General features: G+C 37.7%; 1 protein-coding gene across 3 annotated transcripts in view; it reads right to left on the reverse strand.

The window, feature by feature from the left end:
• Nucleotides 1-19,714, reverse strand: part of kifap3a (kinesin-associated protein 3a) — a 292,502-nt gene that overhangs the window by 212,752 nt on the left and 60,036 nt on the right. For all 3 annotated transcript variants that reach the window (XM_077534647.1, XM_077534648.1, XM_077534649.1), the window contains exons 2-4: nucleotides 13,837-13,968; nucleotides 13,512-13,657; nucleotides 13,354-13,412 (exon numbers count right to left, since the gene is read on the reverse strand). In XM_077534647.1, coding sequence (XP_077390773.1) covers nucleotides 13,354-13,412; nucleotides 13,512-13,657; nucleotides 13,837-13,968 — 337 coding nt within the window. The remainder of the gene's footprint in view (nucleotides 1-13,353; nucleotides 13,413-13,511; nucleotides 13,658-13,836; nucleotides 13,969-19,714) is intronic.

Genomic DNA, 19,714 nt, shown 5'->3' on the forward strand with positions numbered 1-19,714 from the left:
GGGGAATGTCGGTCCTATCCGACTGCCCCACCGGGCACCTGCGGGTTGTGACGGATCAGGCTGTTTGAAAACGCTATATAAACTAGACTAAGCAATTTCTGGAGAAATTGCGTGGGAATGCTGAAAGCTAATAGCTGAATGCTAAGCTAAATGCTAATAGCTGAATGCTAATGAAGGAAATAGAAAGATAAATAATGTGAAAATTATATAGTAATTAATTATTAATTACTAGTAACCAGTGAATGTGTCATTGAACATTAAATGGAATGCATTAAATATGTGGCAAACAAATTACAATGAAAGATAAATTGTGTGAAAATTAGAAATTATCATTGTAGATGAATTATAAATGAAAAGACAACAGTTGGAATTCAAGTAGTCTGAGGCTGGTTTAAACCCCTTGCCTCCTGTTTACTGTTCAATGAGCTGCCGCACAGCCACTCTACCCACTGACCCATAGGAGACTTAGTGCCGGCATTCAAGTTTTTTGAAATGTAATTTAGAGTTGTCTTGCTGAACCAGCGAATGTGTCATTGAACATTAAATCGATTGCATTAAATAAAACATATGTTAAATGAATAAAGAAAGATTCACTGGTTGTAAATTACATATGAGAAATTATGAATGAATTATAAATGAAAAGACAGAAGTTTAAATTCAACCAGTCTGACACTGGTATCGAACCCTCGCCTCCTGTTTAGTATTCAATGATCTACTGCACTGCCACTCTATCCACTCACCCACAGGAGAGTTGTTGTCATCATTGAAGTGTGAAATGTAATTGAGAGATGTCTTGCTGAACCAGCATGTCATTGAACATTAAATTGGATGCATTAAATAAAACGTATGTTAAATGAATAAAGAAAGATACATTGGTTGTAAATTACATATGAGAAATTATGAATGAATTATAAATGAAAAGACAGAAGTTTAAATTCAACCAGTCTGAGACTGGTATCGAAACCCTCACCTCCTGTTTACTGTTCAATGAGCTACTGCACTGCCAATCTATCCACCGACCCACACAAGACTTGGTGGCATCATTGAAGTGTTGTGAAATGGCAGCAGCGAATGTGTCATTGAACGAATGCATTCAAAAAAATGTATGTTAAATGAATAAAGAAAGATAAATTGGTTGTAAATTACAAATGAGAAATTATGGATGAATTATAAATGAAAAGACGAAAGTTTTAGCTTTAATTAAAAAAAAAAAAGAAGTATGTCTTACAGTGTATCTATATTGAAAAGTGACATATGATGCTGTATAATGGGGGCCACGTGTTTAATCACTTCAATGAAATTATAGAATGCTTTATGCAATATGGATTAATTTTGAAGAAATAGTTTGTCAAATGACATTTAACGAAATAGATGTTAACTTGTTGTATTATGACGAAACTGAGAAAAAAAATAAAGTTTCTCCATCCGAGGTTTGAACCAGCGAACCATTCGTAGGGCTGTCTTTGCTCTTCACCTGGCTCAAGCGCTTAACGCCGTGAGCCACCGGACCTGTGAGCAGCAGAGCGAATTTGAATTTGTGTATTTGTAATTTAAAGTGTCACCTGACGCTGAAAGCCATCAGCGCTAATTTGGGACACATGTGTTTGATCATGCCAGTATAACGCATTTCCTGGTGTGATAGTCAGTTGGTATACTTAATGTCCGTTTACATAATTGTCACAGGACACGTGCAATGTACAGTCGGCGGTGGGCTTTGAACCTGTGACCTCCTGCTTACTGTACATGCATTCTCCCAACTGCGCCACTGAGCAGTATCAGAAAGCCAGTCAAGATGGTCTGTTGTATGTATGGTATGTGTGGAAAATGGGACTTGGAAAAAATTCAGTGTCAGTCCCATTAAAACTGAATGGGGAAAAGTAGATCTTTAACATTAAATTATGCGAGTACTGTAAGTAATATTAAGTCAAACGATAAATACCCCGAAAGGCGTGAATTTTGTCAGCAAGTTGAAATTTGAACGGTGTAAATCGGAAGTATAATGTAGGAGTAGTTTGATTGCAAAAAGTGTTGAGAATAAAATGCTATAATAACTAGACTAAGCAATTTCTGAAGAAATTGCGTGGGATGCTGAAAGCCGAATACTAAGAGCTGAATGCTAAGCTGACTGCTAATAGCAGAATGCTAATGAAGGAAATAAAAATAAATTCCGTGAAAATTACATCGTAATTAACTATTAATTATTAGTAATAGTAGTAGTAGTAGTAGTAGTACTAGTAGTAGTAGTATTAGCAGTAGTAGAAACAGTATTACTAGTAGTAGTATTACTCGTAATTATTTAGTAACTTGTAGTCTACAAGTTACTAAATAATTACTCGTAATTATTTAGTAACTTGTAGACTACATTACATTACATTGGTTGTAAATTACATATGAGAAATTATGAATGAATTATAAATGAAAAGACAGAAGTTTAAATTCAACCAGTCTGAGAATGGTATCGAACCCTCGCCTCCTGTTTACTGTTCAATGAGCTACTGCACTGCCAATCTATCCACTGACCCACAGAAGACTTGGCGGCATCACTGAAGTGTTGTGAAATGGAAGCAGCGAATGTGTCTGAACGCAATAAAATGTATGTTAAATGAATAAAGAAAGATAAATTGGTTGTAAATTACAAATGAGAAATTATGGATGAATTATAAATACCCCGAAAGGCGTGAATATTGTCAGCAAGTTGATATTTGAACGGTGTACATCGGAAGTATAATGTAGGAGTAGTTTGATTGCAAAATGTGTTGAGAATAAAATGCTATAATAAGTATAATAATAATAAAGGTAAGAAACAACATAAGTGGGAATGCTGAAAGCTGGCACGTTGGGGTACTGGCATATTGGAAGCAAAATTTCTTTGAAAATGGCATAATAAACGTTTACATGTAGAATATTTTTTTTGCCAGTGTGTGTCAAGCTCAACGGGTTTTGGGGATTGTTAAGACCTGCAAAAATCAGCGTCCTTATTTATTTTTAGGCAATGAGTTGCCCTGATTGGTATTTTTTGTAAAAGTGAAAATATACATCATCGCTCGTTGTACTCATTCAATCAAAAATGAATAAAACAAAATGGAAACGTACATATGTTTGGATCGGTCTGATGCCAGTGAACATATTGAGTGGTGGAAAGTAAAAGAATATTCATAAATGACTTAGTTATCACACTTACAATAAGTTTACAATTTTTGTAAAAATACCGTAAGTGAGGCATTTTTTTTTTGCCTCAAGGACGAGGTGACGCTGTATTTATAACTGAATTTTGTCATAGAGATACCTTCAGGCCTTGACTATAAATATACATTTTAAGTATGGGATTTTTTGGAGCATGTACCTGGGAGTTATTAAGCATATCCTTCATTCACGATATTGCTTTTAAAGTCCATAGAGGCTATCAAAAATCAATAAAATTAAATAAAAAAATATGTATGTTTGGTTAGGTCTGATGCCAGTGAACATTTTGAGTGGTGGAAATTAAAAGAATATTCATAAATGACTTAATCACACTTAGAATGAATTTACAATTTTTGTAAAAATACCGTAAGTGGGGTATTTTTTTTTTATGCCTCAAGGGCTAGGTGGCGCTACATATATAACTGAATGTTGTCATAGAGATAGCTTCAGGCCTTGACTATAAACATACATGTCAAGTTTGGGATTTTTTGGAGCATGTACTGGGGAGTTATTAAGCTTATCCTTTTTCATTGCAAAATACAAATTTTGATGCCCCGCCCTCATCATATAGTATTTCGAAAAGTCAAGATTTTTCACCCTGTCGTTGGCTCAGGTCTTGACATGGTCCAGGTCAAGTCTGAAGTCAGTCGGATGAAACGTGTAGGAGAAGTGGGCAAAAGTATGCCCCCTGTAAATGTGCAAAAATCATCAAAAATGGGACATTCAAAAATTCGTAGCTCACTTCCTGTTCATTTTAGCATATGGGTCCAAGAGACTTTTTTTGTAGGTCTTGGGCTTCCTAATACACCTAAAAAAATTTGTAGCTCTTGCTTAAACGTACAACTGGGGCTGTTTCGTTAAAGATTTCTAGGGGGCGCTATTGAGTCATTTTTGTAAAAATAGCACAATCGACGATAGAAAATTGCTCATTTTGCCAGGCCAGATGTGTGTGCCAAGTTTCATGTGTTTCTGGGCCAGTTTAGGCCCTCAAAATTGGCGTCGTTTTCTTGGCGAACAGCGCTTAGCCACGCCCACAGCGATTCGCGAAAACTCACAAACTTCGTGTTGTGACAGCATGAAGGCCGACACCCTCATCTGAGCAAATATGAGGTAGGTCCAGTTAACGTGGTTGGAGAAAAACATTGAAGAAAAATCGTAAGAAAAAAAATTGCCAGTAGGTGGCACTATCAGTAAGATGAAATATAAGTTCGTAGATGTCTTTAGGGCTGGACTCTCATCAATTGTGTAAAATTTTGAGAAGATAGCATCATCTCGGTCAAGTTAATGCAGCTTTTGTTGTCACGAAAAATCTTCAGACTTTGCGGCACCGTAGCGGCCACGCCCTTTGGCGAAAAGTTACAATATTCAGTGTGGGGCATGATCAACATCTTAAGGCTTTTCTGACCAATTTTCAACTGGATCCCCTCAACGAGCTCAGCGCAGTAGCTAAAAACGTAAAGTATGACAATTATTGTTACCACTAGGTGGCGCTACATGGATAACTGAATTTGATCATATAGATGTTTTCAGGCCGTGACTATTAAGTTGCCTGATAAGTTTGAGATTTTTTGGAGCTTGAACATGGGAGTTCTTAAGCATTTGCTCTTTCTGGACAAATGAAATTTTAAAGGCAATATTTGATGCCCCGCCCCCGTCATATAGTATTTCGAAAAGGCAAGATTTTTTGCCCAGTTGTTCTCTCAGGTCTTGAGATGATAAATGCGAAGTTTGAAGTCAATTGGATGAAAAATGTTTGCAAAGGGGGAAAAAGCATGACCACAGTGAATGTGCCAAAATAGGTCAAAATTGGACATTAAAAAATTCATAGCTCACTTCCTGTACATTTTAGCTACATGGTCCCAATAGACTTTTTTTGTGCGTCTCGGGGTGCTACACGTGCCTGCCAATTTTCGTTGCTCTAGCTCAAACATGCCGGGCTTGGTTTATATTTTTCTATGCTAGGGGGCGCTATAGAGTCACGTTATGACGACTTCATAATATCAAATTTTTCGCCGGGCCTGAGGAGTGTGCAAAGTTTGGTGAGTTTTCGTAAATGTTTAGGTACCCAAAATCGCGATCGTTTACGGAGAATAATAATAATAATAATAACTAGAGCTGCGAGCAGCTATAAAGGGCCCTCGCAGCCCGGGCCACGTTGGGGTACTTGCACGTTGGGGTACTTGCACATTGGAAGCATAATTTCTTTGAAAATGGCATGATAAACCATTACATGTGGATTTTTTTTTTTTTTTTTTTTTTTTTTTTTTTTTTGCCAGGTGTGATAAGTGCTTCAAGCTCAATGGGTTTTGGTGATTGTTAAGATCTGCAAAAATCAGTGTCTTTTTTTTATTTTTAGGCAATGAGTTGCCCTGATTGGTATTTTTCGTAAAAGTATATATACACACATCATCGCTCATACTCATTGCACAATGTTGCTTTTATTGTCCATAGAGGCGATAAAAAAAAATGAAACTAAATTAAAAAAAGTACAGTCGGTCTGATGCCAGTGAACATATTGAGTGGTGGAAAGTAAAAGAATATTCATAAATGACTTAGTTATCACACTTACAATGAGTTTACAATTTTTGTAAAAATACCGTGAGGCATTTTTTTTTATACCTCAAGGACTAGGTGGCGCTGTATTTATAACTGAATTTTGACATAGAGATACCTTCAGGACTTGACTATAAATATACACTTCAAGTATGGGATTTTTTGTAGCATGTACCTGGGAGTTATTAAGCATATCCTTCAGTCACGATATTGCTTTTAATGTCCAGAGAGGCTATCAAAAATACATAAAACTAAATAACAAAAATATATATGTTTGGGTAGGTCTGATGCCAGTGAACATTTTGAGTGGTGGAAAGTAAAAGAATATTCATAAATGACTTAGTTATCACACTTAGAATGAGTTTACATTTTTTGTAGAAATACCGCAAGTGGGGTATTTTTTTTTCATGCTTCAAGGGCTAGGTGGCGCTGCATATATAACTGAATGTTGTCATAGAGATAGCTTCAGGACTTGACTATAAACATACATGTCAAGTTTGGGATTTTTTTGGAGCATGTACCGGGGAGTTATTAAGCATATCCTTTTTCATTGCGAAACACAAATTTTGATGCCCCGCCCTCATCATATAGTATTTTGAAAAGTCAAGATTTTTCTCCCTGTCGTTGGCTCAGGTCTTGACATAGCCCAGGTCAAGTCTGAAGTCAGTCGGATGAAACGTGTAGGACAAGTGGGCAAAAGTATGCCCCCTGTAAATGTGCTAAAATCGTAAAAAATGGGACATTCAAAAATTCGTAGCTCACTTCCTGTTCATTTTAGCAGATGGGTCCGAGAGACTTTTTTGTAGGTCTTGGGCTCCCTCATACACCTAAACATTTTCATCGATCTTGCTTAAACGTACAACCGGGGCTGCTTCATTAAAATTTTCTAGGGGGCGCTATTGAGTCATTTTTCTAAAAATAGCACAATCCAGGATAAAATATAGCTCATTTTGCCAGGCCAGATGTGTGTGCCAAGTTTCATGCGTTTCTGTGCCGGTTTAGGCCCTCAAAATTGGTGTTGTTTTCTTGGCAAACAGCGCTTAGCCACGCCCATAGCGATTCGCGAAAACTCACAAACCTCGTGTTGTGATATCATGAAGACCGAAACCCTCATCTGAGCAAATATGAGGTAAGTGCCGTTAATGTGGTTGGAGAAAAACATTGAAGAAAAATCGTAAGAAAAAAAATTGCCAGTAGTTGGCGCTATCAGTAAGATGAAATATAAGTTTGTAGATGTCTTAAGGGCTGGACTCTCATCAAATGTGTGAAATTTTGAGAAGATAGGATCATCTGGGTCAAGTTAAAGCAGCTTTTATTGTCACGAAAAATTACCAGACTTTGCGGCACCGTAGCGGCCACGCCCTTTGGCGAAAAGTTACAATATTCCGTGTGGGGCATGATCAACATCTAAAGGCTTGTCTGACCAGTTTTCAACTGAATCCCTTCAAAGAGCTTGGCACAGTAGCTAAAAACGTAAAGTATGACATTTATTGTCACCACTAGGTGGCGCTATATATATAACAGAATTTTATCATATAGATGTTTTCAGGCCGTGACTATTAAGTTGCATGAGAAGTTTGAGATTTTTTGGAGCTTGTACATGGGAGTTATTCAGCATTTTGTCTTTCTGGACAAATGAAATTATAAAGGCAATATTTGATGCCCCGCCCCCGTCATATAGTATTTCGAAAAGGCAAGATTTTTTGCCCAGTTGTTCTATCAGGTCTTGAGATGATAAATGCCAAGTTTGAAGTCAAATGGATGAAAAATGTTTGCAAAGGGAGAAAAAGCATGGCCACAGTGAATGGGCCAAAATGGGCCAAAATTGGACATTCAAAAATTCATAGCTCACTTCCTGTACATTTTAGGAAATGGCTTCCACTGACTTTTTTGTGCGTCTCGGGGTGCTACACGTGCCTGGCAATTTTCGTAGCTCAAGGTCAAACGGGCCGGGATTGGGTTTTATTTTTCTACGCTAGGGGGCGCTACAGAGTCGCATTGTTATGACAACTACATAATATCAAATTTTTCGCCCGGCCCGAAGAGACTGCAAAGTTTGGTGAGTTTTCGTAAATGTTTAGGCCCTCAAAAATGCGATCGTTTACGGAGAAGAAGAAGAAGAAGAAGAATTCTTACAAAAACAAGAGGGACCTCGCAGCGGTCGCTGCTCGGGCCCTAATAATAATAATAATAATAATAATAATAATTCGAACGAAAAACAATAGGGACCTCGCAGCGGTCGCTGCTCGGGCCCTAATAACTAGAGCTGCGAGCAGCTATAAAGGGCCCTCGCAGCCCGGGCCACGTTGGAGTCCTTGCACGTTGGGGTACTTGCACGTTGGGGTACTGGCATATTGGAAGCAAAATTTCTTTGAAAATGGCATAATAAACGTTTACATGTAGAATATTTTTTTTGCCAGTGTGTGTCAAGCTCAACGGGTTTTGGGGATTGTTAAGACCTGCAAAAATCAGCGTCCTTTTTTATTTTTAGGCAATGAGTTGCCCTGATTGGTATTTTTTGTAAAAGTGTATATATCCATCATCGCTCGTTGTACTCATTGCACAATGTTACTTTTATTGTCCAAAGGGGCAATCAAAAATGAATAAAACAAAATGGAAACGTACATACGTTTGGATCGGTGTGAAGCCAGTGAACAATTTGAGTGGTGGAAACTAAAAGAATATTCATAAATGACTTAGTCATCACACTTAGAATGAGTTTACATTTTTTGTACAAAATACCGAATGTGGGGTATTTTATTTTATTTTTTATATAAGCCTCAAGGGCTAGGTGGCGCTGTATTTATAACTGAATGTTGTCATAGAGATACCTTGAGGCCTTGATTATAAGCAGACATGTCAAGTGTGGGATATCATGTACCGTGGAGTTATTAAGCATATCCTTCATTCACGATACTGCTTTTAATGTCCATAGAGGCTATCAAAAATAAATAAAAATATATATATGTTTGGATAAGTCTGATGCCAGTGAACATTTTGAGTGGTGGAAACTAAAAGAATATTCATAAATGACTTCGTTATCACACTTAGAATGAGTTTACATTTTTTGTACAAAATACCGTATGTGGGGTATTTTTTTTTTTATGCCTCAAGGGCTAGGTGGCGCTGCATATATAACTGAATGTTGTCATAGAGATAGCTTCAGGCCTTGACGATAAACATACATGTCAAGTTTGGGATTTTTTGGAGCATGTACCGAGGAGTTATTAAGCATATCCTTTTTCAGTGCGAAACACAAATTTTGATGCCCCGCCTTCATCATATAGTATTTCGAAAGTTCAAGATTTTTCCCCCTGTCGTTGGCTCAGGTCTTGACATGGTCCAGGTCAAGTCTTAACTCAGTCAGATGAAACGTGTAGGAGAAGTGGGCAAAAGTCTGCCCCCTGTGAATGTGCAAAAATCGTCAAAAATGGGACATTCAAAAATTCGTAGCTCACTTCCTGTTCATTTTAGCATATGGGTCCAAGAGACTTTTTTGTAGGTCTTGGGCTCCCTCATACACCTAAAAATATTCGTCGTTCTTGCTTAAACGTACAACCGGGGCTTCTTCGTTAAAAACCTCTAGGGGGCGCTATTGAGTCATTTTTGTAAAAATAGCACAATCAACAATAAAATATAGCTCATTTTGCCAGGCCAGATGTGTGTGCCAAGTTTCATGAGTTTCTGTGCATGTTTAGACCCTCAAAACTGGCGTTGTTTTCTTGGCGAACAGTGCTTAGCCACGCCCACAGCGATTCGCGAAAACTCACAAACTTCGTGTTGTGACATCATGAAGGCCGAATCCCTCATCTGAGCAAATATGAGGCAGGTCCAGTTAACGTGTTTGGAGAAAAACGTAGAAGAAAATTCGTAAGAAAAAAAATTGCCACTAGGTGGCGCTATCAGTTAGATGAAATATAAGTCAGTAGATGTCTTTAGGGCTGGACTCTCATCAAATGTGTGAAATTTTGAGAAGATAGGATCATCTCGGTCAAGTTAATGCAGCTTTTATTTTCACGAAAAATCTTCAGACTTTGCGTCACCGTAGCGGCCACGCCCTTTGGCGAAAAGTTACAACATTCGGTGTGGGGCATGATCAACATCTTAAGGCTTTTCTGACCAATTTTCAAATGGATCCCTTCAACAAGCTCAGCACAGTAGCTAAAAACGTAAAGTATGACATTTATTGTAACCACTAGGTGGCGCTATATGTATAACTGAATTTTATCATATAGATGTTTTCAGGCCGTGACTATTACGTTGCCTGAGAAGTTTGAGATTTTTTGGAGCTTGAACATGGGAGTTATTAAGCATTTGCTCTTTCTGGACAAATGAAATTTTAAAGGCAATATTTGATGCCCCGCCCCCGTCATATAGTATTTCGAAAAGGCAAGATGTTTTGCCCAGTTGTTCTCTCATGTCTTGAGATGATAAATGCCAAGTTTGAAGTCAATTGGATGAAAAATGTTTGCAAAGGGAGAAAAAGCATGACCACAGTGAATGTGCCAAAATAGGCCAAAATTGGACATAAAAAAATTCATAGCTCACTTCCTGTACATTTTAACTACATGGTCCCAATAGACTTTTTTGTGCGTCTCGGCGTGCTACACGTGCCTGCCAATTTTTGTTGCTCTAGCTCAAACGTGCCGGGCTTGGTTTTTATTTTTCTACGCTAGGGGGCGCTATCGAGTCGCATTGTTATGACGACTTAATAATATCAAATTTCTCGCCGGGCCTGAGGAGTGTGCAAAGTTCGGTGAGTTTTCGTGAATGTTTAGGTACCCAAAATCGCGATCGTTTGCGGAGAATAAAGAAGAAGAAGAAGAAGAAGAAGAAGAAGAAGAAGAAGAATTTTTCCAAAAACAATAGGGACCTCGCAGCGGTCGCTGCTCGGGCCCTAATAATCTGATCGAAAAACAATAGGGACCTCGCAGCGGGAGCTGCTCGGGCCCTAAAAACAACATGTACACGTGTTTGGGAGTGAAATGCAAAGTATTCAACGTTTTTGGGTTTGAATGTGAATTGCTCATTTAAAACTTTAAAAACTCATAAATGGTCAAACAAAAACACTATTGTGAAGATATTTTGTGTCAAATTATTACAAAGCGCAACTATAAAGAATTATACAATGACTACTATATGAAATCAAAGTGCTAAAACGTTTCCCAACGAGGGATCGAACCATGATCTCCCGCTGGCCAATCCATTGCTTTAACCATTCAGCTATCATGGACATGTAGATGTAATGTAATTTAGAGTTGTCTTGCTGAACCAGCGAATGTGTCATTGAACATTAAATTGAATGCATTCAATAAAACGTATGTTAAATGAATAAAGAAAGATACATTGGTTGTAAATTACATATGAGAAATTATGAATGAATTATAAATGAAAAGACAGAAGTTTAAATTCAACCAGTCTGACACTGGTATCGAACCCTCGCCTCCTGTTTCGTATTCAATGATCTACTGCACTGCCACTCTATCCACTCACCCACAGGAGAGTTGTTGTTATCATTGAAGTGTGAAATGTAATTGAGAGGTGTCTTGCTGAAACCGAATGTGTCATTGAACATTAAATTGAATGCATTAAATAAAACGTACGTTAAATGAATAAAGAAAGATACATTGGTTGTAAATTACATATGAGAAATTATGAATGAATTATAAGTGAAAAGACCAGTCTGAGACTGGTATCGAACCCTCGCCTCCTGTTTACTATTCAATGATCTCTGCACTGCCACTCTATCCACTCATCCACAGGAGAGTTGTTGTCATCATTGAAGTGTGAAATGTAATTGAGAGATGTCTGGCTGAACCAGCGAATGTGTCATTGAACATTAAATTGAATGCATTAAATAAAACGTATGTTAAATGAATAAAGAAAGATACATTGGTTGTAAATTACATATGAGAAATTATGAATGAATTATAAATGAAAAGACAGAAGTTTAAATTCAACCAGTCTGACACTGGTATCGAACCCTCGCCTCCTGTTTCGTATTCAATGATCTACTGCACTGCCACTCTTTCCACTGACCCACAGAAGACTTGGTGGCATCATTGAAGTGTTGTGAAATGGAAGCAGCGAATGTGTCATTGAACATGCAATAAAATGTATGTTAAATGAATAAAGAAAGATAAATTGGTTGTAAATTACAAATGAGAAATTATGGATGAATTATAAATGAAAAGCCGAAAGTTTTAGCTTTTACTAAAAAAAAAAGAAGTATGTCTTACAGTGTATCTATATTGAAAAGTGACATATGATGCTGAATAATGGGAGTCACGTGTTCAATCACTTCAATGAAATTATAGAATGCATTATGCAATATGGATTAATTTTGAAGAAATAGTTTGTCAAATGACATTTAACGAAATAGATGTTAACGTGTATTATGACGAAACTGGAAAAAAAAAAAGAAACTGGAAAAAAAAAAAAAAAAAGTTGCTCCATCGGGGATTTGAACCGGTGAACCACTCGTAGGGATGTCTTTGCTATGGATCTCGCGCAAGCGCCTAACCCCGTGAGCTAACCTGACCTGTGAGCATCAGATTTGTATTTTAAAGTGTCACCTGATGAAAGGCATCAGCGCTAATTTGGGACACGTGTTTGATCATGTCAGTATAACGCATTTCCTGGTATGATAGTCAGTTGGTATACTTAATATCCGTTTATGTAATTGCCACGGACATATGTGCAATGTACAGTCGGCGGTGGGCTTTGAACCTGCGACCTCCTGCTTACTGTACATGCACTCTCCCAACTGCGCCACTGAGCAGTATCAGAAAGCCGGTCAATATGGTCTGTTCTATGTATGGAAGTGGGTGTGGAAAATGGGACTTAGAAAAAATTCAGTGTCAGTCCCATTAAAACTGAATGGGGAAAAGTTGATCTTTAACATTAAATTATGCGAGTACTGTAAGTAATATGAAGTCAAACGATAAATACCCCGAAAGGCGTGAATATTGTCAGCAAGTTGAAATTTGAACGGTGTAAATCGGAAGTATTATTTAGGAGTAGTTTGATTGCAAAAAGTGTTGAGAATAAAATGCTATAATAAGTATAATAATAAAGGTTAGAAACAACATATGTGGGAATGCTTTCAGCATTCCCACAATAAGCTTGAGTTGAGTTGAGTTGAGCCAATGAATGTCCTCAAAAAGATTTACGTACAAGGATGCATGTGTGTGTGTGTGTGTGTATAGATGTCGAGTGTGAACCCAAAGAGTTTAGGAGGCCGAGAAACGGTTTGTGAATCTGTAGGACTAACAGACGTTTTTGCAGGTCCGCGGGGAAATAGTTTAAACTGAGCTGACAGCAGCTGCACATTTCAGCCAGAAAGAGCAGGCGCCAGTCAGGGAGTGACAGACATTCAAATGTGCTACGTTACACAAAAAATTAGTACAAATGCAACCGAAACACAATGTGAACAGATCTGTGACCATCAACTGCTAGACAGATTGGCTGTGGTCAGCACAAGATACAATATTAGTCTAAAATACGGTGAAATGAGGAGATGGTAAAACGGTGTCAAAACTTGAATACCACCCAACCCTATTGCTTGAACTTAAAAACTATCCATATTGTACTTAACCCCTGCTCATCATTTGTTACCTCGGCAACTGCATAAGGTGCAAAATCTTGAGGGGAGGTTTGTTTTTTTTCTTGGTTATCTGTGAAAAGCAAGATACAAAAAATACAATGCAAATCATGAAAGAATATGACAACTGTATAATAATTCTATGCATTTCCAACTCTTGGCTCTTTATTACCATTTGGCTGTCTGCGGGTTTGAAGGTAGAACAGCAGTTGTTCAACCTCATTAACTTTTGAGGGATGAATCAAATGACATTCTTCCACCACTTTCCGAGCCAACGATGATGTGTCTGTGTTGGAATTCAAGCTTTTCAGACGAACGCTGCAGGGTAGAGAACAGAAACATTAAACTCCTTATAATTCAGTAAATTAGAAGAAAAAAAAACAACAACAACAACAATCGGTCTAAAGCTATTGCATATTCTTTTATTCTTCATTTAATTCTTTTAAGGTTGTGCACAATTTAAATACATGACAGTCATAAAATAAAACATTTCATACATTTTCTGGCACTCTTTGCGACCTCCAACCATGGCATCCCCCTGCTCGCCGAGGATCATTGCCTCTACCTCATACTGGACCACAATGGCTTTCTCTGTTGGGTGGACATCGAGTGTGCATCCCTTCACTTTCCTGTGATGGGTAAATACAAAGAAACCATAAGCAACAAGAAAATTTAATAGACAGCACTACAATGAATCCCCATTTATCATGCGCTTTAGGCCCCAGACAAACCAAGCCCCAAACCGACAATAGATGAACACAGAATCCATTAGGGGTGTGCCAAAAAATCGATTCATAAAAGAATCGAAAATCGATTTTATTTAAATTAGAAATGAAGAAGAAGGGGACAAGGCAGTTGTAGCCCACATGCTGTCTTCGTGGAAAAAGGCACTTACAATACAAAATTAATACATGTTTCTAAAAAAAAAAAAAAAAAAAAAAAAAAAAAAAAAAAAAAAGACTTTATTGTCTCGATTTGTCATTTTGTCATGCAAAGCAGACTGGAGTAGATCATGACAATGTTGTACATATCTGTAAATTGAAACAGAAATCATTTGTCAATCAAATAATTTTGAATCGAGAATCGAAAATCGATTCTGAATCGAATCGTAGACCCAAAAATCATAATTGAATTGAATCGTGAGACAGTCAAAAATTCCCAGCCCTAGAATCCATATATAAATATATATATATATATATATATATATATATATATATATATATATATATATATATATATATATATACCATATATATATATATATACACCATATATATATATATATATACCATATATATATATATATATATATATATACCATATATATATATATATATATATATATATATATATATATATATATATATATATATATATATATATATATATATATATATATATATATTAGGGGTGTGAATTGCCTAGTACCTGACGATTCGATCCGTATCACGATTCATAGGTCACGATTCGATTCGATTCCGATAAATCCCGATATGAATTTACAAGTCGATTGTTACGATTTTTTTTACTCAATTTAGAAAATACCATTCAGTAAACTTGTACATGTACACTCTAAGATTTGTATGAAAATTTATTATTTATTGATCTCAAACTTCCGTCTTATAACTGTGAGCCACTGTTTTTAACAAACAGGTTGTAACCTTTTTCATGTTAGAACAGCATTGAAATAAAATATTAAGGATTAATGTTCCATTAATATAACATTCTTCCATGCTTAAGGTGTGAAAGTTAGATGTTTTGTTGAATATTTTTTCATCAAAAATGGATGTTAAGAAATCGATTCGGCTGCCTATTGAATCGATTCGAGAATTGCGTGCTGTAGTATCGCGATATATTGCCGAATCGATTTTTTTTAATACCCCTAGTTAGTGTAATGCAGTAGCCTAATGCATGTAAGACCTGTTTGTGTATTGTATTGTGTATTATAGGTATAACTGTGCCATACGCAGTTTTCGTCGCATTTCGGTGGTTTGAGGTTTGTCAAACATTGAAAAAAACACTATTTTCTTTAACCATATTTTTTTGTATTTTTTTGTATTTATATTGTCTTTTTCAATGCCAATCTGCAGATTAATTTTTTTTACGCTTTCTCTTTTTTTTTTTTTTCTCGAGTTTCACAGTTTTTCAGTTTCAACTCGCTGGTTTTCAGTTTCACTTCTCTTTTTTTTCAGTTTCAACTTATTAGCAGTTTTAACGTGGAGGGGCGGGCACTGGGTTTGGGGCGGGGCTTTGACTAGGAGAACGCCTTCCAGCTTTTCCGGAGAGGAGAGAGGAGAGCGCGCCCTCTGTCGGCTAAAGGCAATACCTGAATTTCCTGTGGCATATATTATACATATTTAGCTAGCATTAGGGCTGGGACAACGCGACGCAATAAATGCAAGTCGATGCGTCACTTTTGGCGCCATCGTGCAATGTCTGTGCCACCAAATATACGTTACCTTGCAGACAAAACACACGGCGCGAAAAAAAAAAAAAAAAAAAAAAGCAGAACGTACAATGCAGGTATATTGTGCACAATTACAGTGTAGCAATGGAGGGCAACGATCGTTGTGGTTTGCGGATACCCAGAAGACATGACAAGCAAGCTACGTGTACCGGCAGGGGCCGGGTCAAAAATTGAGAAAGTGTGAAGTTTATTTATTTTATTTTTTTTAATTGTCGAAGTGTGAAGCAAGCTAGCTATGACAATACAATGATGTGTCTATTGTTTCTAATAGATAGATGACGCGGAAGCCGAGAAGCGGAATTGCTTCCTTTTTTTCTTCCGTTGTGCGCAGCGCGACGGGATACAGTTATTGAATAAAAAATAGCAGCAACCGCAGCATCGAGTAGCAGCGAGTCCGGGGAGAAGAAACAACCTCGTAATAACACGCACATGTCGTCTGCATGTATTAGCAGACCTCACACACTCGCTTGTTGCTGACACTTTTTTTTTTTAATTGACACAGACACACACTCTTCAAATACACGGAAATTTTTTATTTTTATTTTTATATCTGTCTATTAATAAACAAGCAACATCCACGCCATATGAAAGGCTTTTTTCAGTGACTGGAAATATAGTCAACAAAAAAAAGGGACAAGCCTGACAGCTGAGCATGTTGAGATGCGAACATCCACTCCAACACAACACATGACTACAACACACACACACACACACACACCTGAGCAGATGCACACAGAAATCGTGAGAGTGGTGGTGGAGCTGTGTTGTTTTGATAATTGCAGCCGTCACCACTGCTTTTTTTTTTTTTTTTTTTTTTAAATGATAAGATTTTGGTTCAGATTGTGGCTTTGCAGTTTTAGTTATTAAAAGAGAGCTTTATTTTATTATTTCTTTATTGTAGGATTCCATTGCACTAGAGCTGTGTGCACTTTGTTGTATTGTTCAATAAAATTCAGCCAAAAAAAATCTGCAGATTGGCATTGAAAAAATATGGTTAAAGTGTTTTTTCAACGTTTGTATTTTATTTTTCAAATCAACCTTTTACAATGCCAATTCTTGTTTTACAATGCCAATACAGTGGTACCTCTTCTTACGAACGTCCCTTCATACGAAATTTTCAAGGTACGAAACTCCTCAACAGGAAAATATTGCCTCTTGTTACAAAAGTAGTTTCTGGATACGAAAGGTGAAAATACAGTTTGGGCTGCTACTCGCATCTCCCAGAGTTTACTGAACGCAACGTACTTATAGCTGCTCTCTCATTGGCTATTACTGGCATCTTCCTGGCATCCCATTGGCTAAGAGCGACCTGTACCATATGTGACAATAGATACTAGTGTTGTTACGATACCGATACTGGTATCGGCAGAGGCGCAGATACTGCATTAAAACAGTGGTATCGGTATCGGTGACTACTCACAAGTAACATGCCGATACCATTAATTCCAACTCTAATATAGGATTTTGGACGCAGCATCTTGTGTCTTGCTGGTGCACGACATTCACTGATATGTGACATGCTCACTGCATGCCGATCTAAGATATCCTATTGGCCCTTGAATGCTCTGAACCAATGGCAGGACAGCTTTTTCATGTTGAGGGAAAAAAAAAAAAAGTATCGGTATGGTATCGGTATCGGTCGATACTGCAAAGCTGAGTATCGGTATCGGTAGCCAAAAAACGGTATCGGAACAACACTAATAGATACAGAATAGAATGTGTCTATGTAGCGTCCTCGTCATTCGCCCCTCGGGACATGAGGTGTTTAGATAGTTTTACGTAAATGTATGAACCAACGGCCGACGAATTTGTGCAAAAACTCAAACAATTGGTGATTGATCAAGGCTACGTTGCACAGTAAGTTTTTAATTGCGTCGAGACGGGCCTTTTTTGGAAAAAGATTCCTAAAGTTTCCATCAAGTTTCGGAATTTATTGAAAAGAATCACCCAGAAAAAGTGTTCATCTGTCGGGCGATCGCTCACTAAGATGATGTTTGCCTTGGACATTTTCGAAGGATTGTAAAAAAAAAAAAAAAAAACAAGGTCTCCAGGTGGAGGAGTGGAACCGTCACTTGCCTTCGGTGCCGGATGGCGTGGGTTCATTTATCCGCCTGGGATATCATGTGCGGCTTACATGTTGTAAGCGTGAGTGAGTGATAAATTTGAGAAAAAAGTAAAAAAAATAAAAAAAAATTTAAAAAAAAAATAATAAAACCATGCTTGGATCAATTCTTTAAAAACACCAGGCAAAAACACTTCTGAGAGAGAACATAAACCAAAAAGAGGGCAAAAAACGAAGAGGATGGCAGTTAAAAGGTAAATGACCATCATTTTTATTCTTTACTCTATTCTTTGATTTTTACATTACTCACAACTCTCATTTATTGTGCAATAATCTAATTGTTACGTATTTGTTACATGTTGTGATGCATTTTTATGCGGTATAAAACATTTATGTCTGAATTTTGGGAGGCTTGGAACGGATTAGGGCATTTACATGGAAAATGCGTTTCTACTTACAAAATTTTCCACTTGAGAAATTTCTTCCAGATCTTACCAAATCTTAATGGCAGTGTTGTGGCTCCATAACCCCCCCCCCCCCCCCCCAAAAAAAAAAAACCAAAAAAACAAAAACAAAAAAAAAAAACAAAAAAAACAAAAAACAAAAACAGAAATAAATTCTGACTGCACTGCGACCTTTACGTCAGGGGTTTTCGGCAAGAAATTCTAGCCACTTTCACCCCTGTATAGACCCTACCAGTGTGACGTCACGTTGAAGTGCGCCCCCTAGCCGTGGGGGTCAGCGCGTCAATGTGAGTGAATTAGAAAACAATCAGTGTGAGCTAGAAAATAGGTCAAACAGTTGATAAATCAGCGACCAACGCTACGTTGAACTTGTGCGCGGTCAACGGATGCTCTCATGGCTCAAAGAGAGATGAGAGCATTCTTACGGCTGCAGGAAGCGATTCTAAACCCCACGAAAGACAGTGAGGAGTAAAAAACTAGCACGCCGGCTAGCGTGTAACTACGACACAATGCTTACTCTCATCTCTCAATGTAATCTTAGGAGAGACAGCCCCCTAGTGGTGTAGCTGTACTTATCTAAATTAACTCTAATCACTACAACTATGGACAAACTATGGACGTTTTTTGGTACATTTGTTACGTTAAGATGAATCATTCACCGAAAACGAGGCTCCCTCCGTGTCTTCCTATAGGAGGATCCTTTGACATTTTTAGCGCATGCGCGGATAGCTGTGTGGCAGAAAACATGGTGGACTGTATAGAAACACCATACACGGAGAAAGTTAGTGGGCGAATCGCCGTTATTTAAGCACGTTAACGGCCGAAGGGTGGAAGAGGTTTACGGAGATGTATTGGTGACAATTTGAAACTATTGAAAGCCCATATGAGACGTGGGATTATGACAAAATTTGGTCTGACTCACCTGTTTTCCTGGTCACATATCTGCTTTGGGGACAAATTACTCTTAATTAATACAAAGCCCTGTGCAAAAATGGGTAATTATTCTTCATTGAAGTGTAAATCCGTGCGTGCTGTCGAGTCGCGCCGGGAGTGACGTCATGCAACCGACAAATTCGCCCTTCGGAGGACCCAGCCTTGTGAATTTGGACACAGGCAGACCGCATTACATTTAAGTTTGTGGAACGTCACTCCAAACCAACCCCTCAAAACAATCAACATGCAGTCAATCAATAGTTCCATGGGGGAATTATGTCAACAAGCACCACAGCTTATTCTTGATTTATTTTGGGAAATGCAGTGACTTAAGAACAGTCAGACTTGTCCTGTCTGTGAGAATTTCAATGGCATCTGGTCTAGTTTTAACAACTGAATATTAGAGCTGATAAAATTCTTCCTTTTCAAATCCAGTCTTGGAGAAACAT

The sequence above is a fragment of the Festucalex cinctus genome, chromosome 10 (assembly GCF_051991245.1).
Source record: "Festucalex cinctus isolate MCC-2025b chromosome 10, RoL_Fcin_1.0, whole genome shotgun sequence".
NCBI classification, from domain to species: domain Eukaryota; kingdom Metazoa; phylum Chordata; class Actinopteri; order Syngnathiformes; family Syngnathidae; genus Festucalex; species Festucalex cinctus.